The sequence below is a fragment of the Buceros rhinoceros genome, unplaced genomic scaffold, assembly GCF_000710305.1.
Source record: "Buceros rhinoceros silvestris isolate BGI_N320 unplaced genomic scaffold, ASM71030v1 scaffold4024, whole genome shotgun sequence".
NCBI classification, from domain to species: domain Eukaryota; kingdom Metazoa; phylum Chordata; class Aves; order Bucerotiformes; family Bucerotidae; genus Buceros; species Buceros rhinoceros.
In genome coordinates this window covers 27,520-36,793 of record NW_010408647.1, presented here as the reverse complement: position 1 = coordinate 36,793, position 9,274 = coordinate 27,520, and the positions used below count along the sequence as shown (strand labels likewise).

The following is a 9,274-nucleotide window of genomic DNA, read 5'->3' as shown; positions in this document are numbered from 1 at the left end:
CATACAAAACGATAAAAACAAATGATTTATGCAAAGAGCTATTTACTGTACAACATTTCTTATCAGTAGATGCTGAAACTTTCAATTTTCAGGCCAATAGCATGGGATTTTTACGACATAACACTGCTGGCAGCAGTATGGTCCTTAGACATTAATATATCAAAAAACATCTTCACTACATTTTAAAAATATTTAACTTTTTGCTTTATAGCTGTGCAGTGTGGTAATCCAGGAACAACTGCTAATGGAAAAGTATTTCGTATTGATGGAACTACCTTCTCCAACTCAGTAATTTATTCGTGCATGGAAGGTTACATACTTTCTGGATCATCTGTAAGACAATGCACTGCCAATGGAACATGGTCTGGATCCTTGCCAAACTGCACAAGTAAGACACATCTCTAATCAATAGTCTTTGTTTTTCTCCCATCTGAAAGACAACGAAGTAAAATATAGAAGCTGGATGCAAATAAATTAGTCTTCAACTTTTTATTTCACAACTTCATACATAATTTTGTACATGAAATACTTTCAACAAATGTAGTGCTATGAGAAGATGAACATTTTTTAAAGACAGTATACTTAAATATATAGACTGTTGTTACAGTTTAAAAGAGTTGTACAGTTACATGATTTACTGACTTTAAGTCTTTCATAGAATACATTTTTAATCGTGTTTGTGTTTTGCGATAGGTCATATTCAGACATTATTCATTTAATTGCTTTTCTTCATCATGAAAACATAACAGCAGGGCAGAAAATTAGAACCTTGATATGAATGCTTGAGAATTCTTTTCTAGCGGCTCTGAGGTCAAAACTGTTGTCCCGTTCTCACATAACGTCTTCTGTTTGGCCTTTTCATTAACCTTATACTTGCTTTGGTTACTGAGCTAATGGGAGTTATTTCAGCTTCTCTCACATTCATAATAAGCATTTTGCTACTGTTTATTTTCAAGCCCATCTGTCCCTGCTGTATTACAAGCCTTAGTTCATTTTTTAGTAACAGTTGTGGAATTTTTTCATTTATGTGACACTTTACCTATCATTTTGAGGAAATGAATCCTCATCAGCAGTATAGCAAACTGTTACTGAACTGGGACTGTAACTTTCATAGAGATGGCTACTTTATGCACTTAGATACCAAAAGGATAAAAGGACCTTTTCCTTACTGCTCCTAACCCACCTCTACACACAGTTCTAATGTTACAACACAGTAACGTAAAGAATGACTCTTTTTTCCCCGCTGAGTCTTTTCTTTCATGCAACTCTTTTAAGGAGTAGCAACTACAGAAAGGCAAAAAAACATGAAAGAAAATCAGCTCTGGATTTTGTGGGGTTGTTTGTTTGTTTGTTTAGAAATACAGCTTAAAAAGTTAGCAGTAAGAACATAGGAATTTTGGAAGGTCGAACAATCTAGAAATCTGCTAAAGCAAATGTGGCTCTTTCTGTGTAATGGATCAATGTTAAAATGTTAGTAGCAGAAAAGGTTGCAACCATTACAGTAACAGTGGAAGAAGCAAGAAGTTTTTATCATTGACTAATAGAAAGAAATGGAGATTGCAAGGAAGGTGAATGAAAAAGCTGAGAATGTGGTTTGAGTGAGATTTAAATAACAAAAATAGTTAACAATGTAAAATAAGTTGATGCTTTGTCGAGTGGTTTGATGATACATGGTGTTTGCACATTTTTCAATTTGCAAGCCAATGATTTGAGATATTCTTCATACAGGAAAATCTTAAGATATGAAACAAGGATACAGGAAAAAAAGGAAAAAGTTACAAGCATTATGTTGTAAACTAGTCAAACCACAGTACACCTGAAAAAATATCAAGGAAGAATTCAGGTGAATTTGCAGCATTAAGGATAGTAAATAGAATATGTCAAATGGAACGATAGAACAGGTAGAATATTTTAATACACTTACGCAGCTAAGAGAAACTGTTCTTTCTTTCACAACTCTACATTTTTTGAAGAATGACAAAGACAAATCTATGACTTTTAAAGCTTTTTCAAAAAATGAAAATTACTGAGTTACTAGGCAAAATAAAGTGGGCTTATCTCCAGTTTTCTTCAGCACTGCACTACCTACCTTTAGACTAACTCAGATAACCCTGTGGTATGTGTTATAGTCTCTTCTGTACCTATAGACAGAGATTGTGTGGGACTTTTTTTTTTTTTTAAGATTTGATACATGAAGCTTTATTAGTATCTGCTCTCTCAAGCTGTGATACCCTGTAGAGCAGGCATACTATATACCTTGGATTCTCAGTTCCCCAATTATTTAGATCAAGGACCTTGTCAGAATACACTACAAACATGTAGTCACAGGTTTTCTCCTTTTGGAAACCAAGACACAGAGAGGGAGCTATTCACAGGGGTCGTGCTTTGGGCGTTAAGTCAGAAGCGGCCAGGATGTGTTTTCTGCAAAGGAATCTGCCTCCCACTATTTTCCAGAAGTAATAACAATACTGTAGGGGGATTTTCAAGTTTGCTGTAAGATAAACCGTAAAACACATGGGTGCTGTATTTTGTAAGAACTGGAATTTTTTTCCCAGTATTTTGTTGTTCATGAAAACAGCTTTTTATCATTGCCACTAGGATGCTAAAGATTTCTTATTCTGAAAACTCTTCCAGAAATTAAATAGAACCAATTGACCAAATCTGTGAGGAACTCACCTATTTTTGCATTATTTTCAGATTAAAATGACATAATTTGTTACTAACTCTTATTCGTTATTAATCTCACTATCTCATGACACTGTAAGTCACAAGAGGTTTCACAACCACTCCCACTCATTAAAGTCCTATAGGCCTAATTTTGGCATAAGCCATGGCCCATGTTAGGGGGTTCCCTGAACATTCTCATCTGTATTTGCACATAGTAACCATGTGAACATTTACTAAGTGGGACTTTTTGCACACATATATCTTAAAATTTCCAGACTGTTTACTTTCAGGATGTACCCATGGAAAAGTTAACTAACAGTAGATATCTGCTTCTTTAATAATGAAACTCTGAAATGATAGGAAAATTTGAGTGCATCAAAGGGTGGTAGAGACATATGGATTATTTTTTGCCTTTTTTTTTTTTCATTTTGTAATCTTGACAGTTTTCTGATCAAAATTGTACAGTCCATTACTTCTGCTGTTAAACAGATGTGTTGATGTTCTCCAAATACAGCTGCTATACAACTCCATGTGTTATGTTTGGCAGCTAATTCAGGTGACATATATATTTATCTTTTCTTGATTGAGATAAGATTTTTGATAATTTTCCCCTTTCATTTGTTCCCCAATAAATTCCTGGGTTTGCCCTATGTTTTTTCCCTCATACATGAATAAATCACATTTAGGTTTTAAAATCTCTTCCTCAACTATTTACTTGCAGTTATCAGTTGTGGAGATCCTGGAGTCCCAGCCAATGGTATGAGATATGGTGACGATTATGTTGTTGGGCAAAATGTTACTTACATGTGCCAACCTGGTTATACAATGGAATCAAATAGCTCCTTAATTCGCACTTGTACTAGCAATGGCACATGGAGTGGAGTAATACCAACATGCAAAGGTACGACTTTTATTTTGATTGTCAACTATTCCTTCTATGACATTTACATCTACTGTTTATTGTATTGAGTCAGCTAAATATTCCCACAGAAATCAAACCTGACTTTTACTACGAATGCACTGAACTGTTTTTTGCTGCAGGAGTGGTGATGTCCTCCTTTGCTTCTTTTCTCTTTTATTTTTCATACCAGTACAGTATGTTGAGCAGTTTTTTTAGCTTTATAAAACATTTTATTACTTTGTGGCTAAACTGAATTAGCCAATATGAAATGATGGTTTAGATTTGTTTGTTTGCTAAGGTTAGCATGTCTTATCAAACCTGACCTTACAATATCCTTGTTTTTACAAAGAGTCCACTCAAGCATATGAGACCTTTTGGGAAAGGTTTGCATTTAGGTAACTGAACGTTGTCAAAGGCAAATTGTTCTGGATTACCCTATCTATAATACTAGGATTTTTCTCTGATTGCTTCTTCATTACATGTGCACCTTTGAGCATCACTATGCTGTACCTCAGCATACTCAGTAAAAAGACTAAGTCCTTTTAGCAAATTTCCTAATAAACATTTTTCTGCTTCATGTTGTTTTCTCTGCTGCAAAAACTGGACAGAATAATTTCCAGATCTTCCTTTTCTCTCTTTTCCTAATTGCGTTCCTGATATTTCTGTTTTACTGGAATTTTTTAATGCTCTCTGTTGAAATTTAAACATGAAAAAATCTGAACTCTACTGAAAGGCAAATTTATCTGTGTCATCAAAACAATTTTATCTGAGAAACTCATTTGCTTGGCAAACTGAAACATCTTCTCTCTAGAGTAATTTTTCTCATTCTTCCTGATACCATAGCTGTAGAGAAGCAGCATTATCATTTTGGTGTTTTATTTCTGGGTTCACATTAATTATGTCTGATCTCTATTCTTTTAAAAATTAGTTGGTTAAGTTTGCACTTACTGTGTTCTCATGCATCTTCTGTTTTCTTTCCAGGAAGTACAGTCACATCCCTGTTCAGCAGTTCTCATTTTCCTTCCCCTGAATACATAAATCAAAAAAGATCAAATAAATTTCAGATTTCCACCCCATTCGCAGTCACTTTCCTTGTTGAGTACAATCCACCCAATATTTTACCAAGTCCAGTTTAATTCTAATTCATCTTTGATAATGTTGATTTTTAAATTTATTTTCACAACACATTCTTAAGAATGTCAGAACTTCGAGATCTTCTTAACAATTCATTATTTTTTCAATTTGTATTATGCTCTTAGCCAGCCTCATCTTCAATTACAAAACTGATTCAAGAAACAGAAGAATGGCTGTACTGGTCCTATTGACCAGGCGTCTGTCTACAAGAGTGGCTGTAAGCGCACAGCTAGAAGGTCATAATACAGATCAAATATTTGTGATACAGTCTCCCAGCCTCAAATTCTTAAGGACTACAGGAGATTTGACTGATTTGACTCAAACAGAAGCTTACAAAGAAAGAGTTAGGCTGACAATTTTTTTTTTTCTGGTTTTAGGTCATATGTATATACGGCTTGTATAAATACTAAATAATAATCATATACAAAATCTCTAGTATTCTCAGAGTTTCATTCTTACTCCACACAAATTTGAGTGAGTGCACTAGGTAACTCATTAGTCCCGATTTCTTTGACTGTGTAATTAAAAATAATATAAAATATGCAGGAGTGTGTTTAAAACACACTGTTTTGTATAACACACAATTGTATAACAAGTCTTACTGTAAGGAGGAAGTGCCAGGGTCCTCTGCTAACATTTAGGTAAGATAATTGGAAAATGAACTGGAAAGAAAATGGATGCATAATTGTTGCCGTGCCATCGAAATAGAAGATATAAATAGTTTTCTGGCTTACCTAGTTAGAAAAGAGTGTATGTTCATCTGCAACTAAATACTCAACTATTCAAGCATCATCGTTTTTGCAGACTTGCATTTGTAATATATTTCTAGGTCTTAAATTGAGAAATGTTGCTGTACATATTTATAGTCAAATCTGTGACAAAAATATTTAGAGAAGCATTTTGCCTTGTTACTGGGTGTTGTTCTGTTTTGCTGTAATTCACCCCAAAATTCTATTTTCATGCTACTTCTTCTGTCGCCTTTCCTAATTATTGACCAATACTTCTTCTTTTATTATTCAACTCAGAAATGAAAACATACAGATCTTTTTAAAAGGACTAGTCTTGAAGCTCTTGGGGAATGCGGATGGATTTTTGCTACTTGGAGTACTTATTTTGACTTTTATTAAGCATCATGAAAGTGGAGCAAAAATTCTCATGTCCTTTTCTGGATCAGTTGTTTGTTTTGTTTTAAGCTATGAATCAGAGCAAGAGAAACAGAAATTATAAAAAATAGGGCCTTAAAAATTAGATTTGTTTTACTGGATGGCAAAGGATTATTTTACAGTAGTACTGCTTTCATCCAGCATTCTCAAACAGCCATTAATGGTGCTGCAGAGCATCTTCATGGTGTAAATAGTTGAGATTCTCTCACTAGAATGAGAGAATGGAGGAACGGCACATGGTGAACCTTTTGCAGATCACATTAAAAAACGCAGTACTTCTTTTGAGCTGTGGGATGACAGCTGGATACACATAAGTTTAAAGGTTAAGAGTGCAGCTCTTCATTTCCTCCGTTATTGTGACCTGAACATTTTCTGCTTTTATTTCAGTCACTACCTCATCTCATGGATCCCAAAAGTCTCCATTAAATCAAATCATACTAGTTTCATTTATTTTCTTTCTCTTTTGCTGGTACACTTTCTCCCAACTTTTCTCTTTTTTACCCTTTTTTGCTTTCTCATTCATTCTTGTAACTTTGGCCTAAATTTACCCCTTTCTGGTTTTGATGCAGATTTTTTGAACATTGAACTTTATACCCTTTTCCCTTCAGCTCTGAGTTAGCAATTTTCTGTTACTACCCCACTATCCAGTTAATAACACTTTTTTCTTCATCACTACAGTTGTGTCTGCTTATTTCTACTGTTGTCCCATGGTGTTTTTCAGTCCTCTTTTTACTGAGTAAAGTTGAGTAGAAGATGTTTCTATTCTTTACTGGGAGGCTTGAGAATTAGAAACTATACTGAAATACTTCTTGTTGGCCTTCTTAGGGGTAGTAACACTGACAATTTCAAGAGGTTATAAGTCCTTACATTTTCTTCCTTTAGCTAGAAACTAGGTGCAAATGCTAACCAAATTGTGGTACTTGCAAAACAGGTTTTCAAGTCAGGTTTTGGAACAATTGTCCTGGAATTTCTTCTCTGTGCACTAATATCTATCAAATGCATAAGATGGTTAAGAGGAAGAAAGTATTTTACTATTACCATAGTAACTAAAGATAACTGTATTCCGTGTTGACTAAATAGACAAACAAAACCTGCGAACTACCAGACATATCTTAAATATTGTACACTTCATAGTTTCCACACTGATTTTTAGGTATTCCTCCTATTTGATTTAAGGCAGCAACCTACTTTATTTAAGACATGTCATCAATCAGCCACTGTCTCTTAAATGGAGGAAACCAGAAATACTAACTTCAGGAAATGTGGCAAGAATACAGTGAGGAAGATAGCATGTCCTGACTGTATTGTCCTCTAAAAATAGGTGAAATTAGCACATATGGTTCTTCTAGTAATTGTGTACACTGGGGATATTTACAGCAGCTGGGCCTAATTATTTTGAATATTATTGCAGCTGTTACCTGCCCAACTCCTCCACAGATCTCTAATGGAAGGTTGGAAGGATCAAACTTGGACTGGGGATTTAGCATAAGCTATGTCTGCTCTCCAGGATATGAACTCTCTTTTCCTGCTGTTTTGACTTGCGTTGGGAATGGAACATGGAGTGGTGAAGTACCTCAGTGCTTGCGTATGTATCTACTTCACAGTCCTGTATTTCTTTATTTAGCTACAATGACTTTTTCCCCTTTTAAATTTCCACCTTCTTTTTTGTTCTTCTCCACACACCCCCACCTCCCTCCCCCAGCAGTGGCTCAGTTCACTCCAAATCTGGGACAAATACAATCCTTCTAAATTTTCTAAGAGTATAACGTAATTTGTAGTTTAAGGAAGACATAGGAATATTTGTAAATCCTTTGTGAGCATATAGGAAGCATTAAACACAAACACACACACAAAAAATTATAGGCAATACATACCAAATGATCCAAGGCAAAACAAGATTAAGACTCGCTGTCTTGTTTGCAGATCCAGCTACATATACAATAAGGGAAGTTTCATTATAATATCTTTTATTTGCTCATTACTCATCCTAAACTTTCTCTGATGTCAGAGAGTTTTTCCCTTTAGTAATGTTGACTAGACCCCGGGGTGATTCCTTGAAAATTGTCTATTTTTCCCCCTACACAAAATTAAGTTACATATTTTAGGCAATAAATTTTGTTAACCTGAATGTTATAAAGTTGGTGGATTTTTATATATTGCTACAAATTTCATTGCAATAGCAAATGTGGACTTTTCTTTCGGTTGGTGTCGTTCCACTCTATTTAAAAAATCTTTTAAAACAGTGATTATGATGCTTCTGAGAGATATTCGATTGATTGCACAGAAGAAGGACGTTCTGTAGTTATTTGTTGAATATCCACACCACTGAAACTCTGTAATGGTCTTGAGTAAGGAGTCTAATTGGTCGAGGATAATTTCATCTTCTTGGCTTTACAGTTTCCAAAGTTCACTTTGAGCTTACCAAGTAGCTGAGCTTGCGAGGTAGCTTGCTAAATGTTGCAAAATGCAATTCTCTGTTCTTTTACTATTTTTTGCATTCTTCGTCTCTTCCTTCACAAATGTTCTCTGTTTTGGCTATATCCTACTACTGTGAAAGCATATTGTATAGATGATCTTTTCTTTTTGCTTTCTTTTCCTCATGATATTCTCATATCATCAAAACCAGTTGCTTAGTGCTGCTGAAACTTTATGTGCCAGAGCTAGGACATGGTGAGAGTCATTGTTTCTGGAAGGAAAAAAGAAACCACTATTTTATGTTTAAGTTATCTTCTAGAGTCCAATATATTATGAACATCAAAGACCATGAAAATTTTTTTTAACGTTTGTTCTTGATTGAAATATTGTGTCTTTACATTAATTTTTGGATACCACAAGTTATTTGTCATCTTTGAGGTTGGAATACTCGATACTGCAATATGCTCTGAAAAAGCGGCTCCACCTTTAAAAATTCTGAAAGGTGTGGTTAGCACAGAATGCAGCTGCCTGGGAATTAAAGGTTTCATACAGAGATTACATAAACTGAATGCTGTTGATATGCAATGGTTACCCATTTGTTTGCAAGAGAAATCAATTGGCAGCCTGTGTTTATCAAAAATGTTACACTAGCTGCCGTTTGGCAGAAATGAGAGGGAGTTGGTGAAAGTCATTCTCAACGACCAATCTTTAATCAGTTCTCGACATCAGAAATTTAGTTCCCAGCTTGGTTCCATAAAGCCTGTAGCTGAAGATATGCAGAGTGTAGTTACAACACGGAATAATTATTCAGCATGGAATATGGACATGTCTTTGGTTGAGTATTTGTCATATATGACCTAGTAAATTTGTGTGCTTGTGTGCTCATGTACTAATTTAAGTAAAGGGCTGCTGTTTTTATATGCTTGACGATAGATGGCAAAAAAGTAGGCGTAACTACAGATTTAACTTGTTATCAATCAATTAAATGTCTCTG

General features: G+C 34.9%; 1 protein-coding gene across 1 annotated transcript in view; it reads left to right on the top strand.

Moving 5' to 3' along the window:
* LOC104492372 (CUB and sushi domain-containing protein 3-like) overlaps positions 1 to 9,274 on the top strand; it is a gene marked incomplete at both ends in the record, with an annotated part of 61,463 nt that overhangs the window by 32,682 nt on the left and 19,507 nt on the right. Inside the window, 3 exons of the mRNA XM_010134925.1 lie at positions 212 to 388; positions 3,389 to 3,568; positions 7,277 to 7,450. Coding sequence (XP_010133227.1) covers positions 212 to 388; positions 3,389 to 3,568; positions 7,277 to 7,450 — 531 coding nt within the window. The remainder of the gene's footprint in view (positions 1 to 211; positions 389 to 3,388; positions 3,569 to 7,276; positions 7,451 to 9,274) is intronic.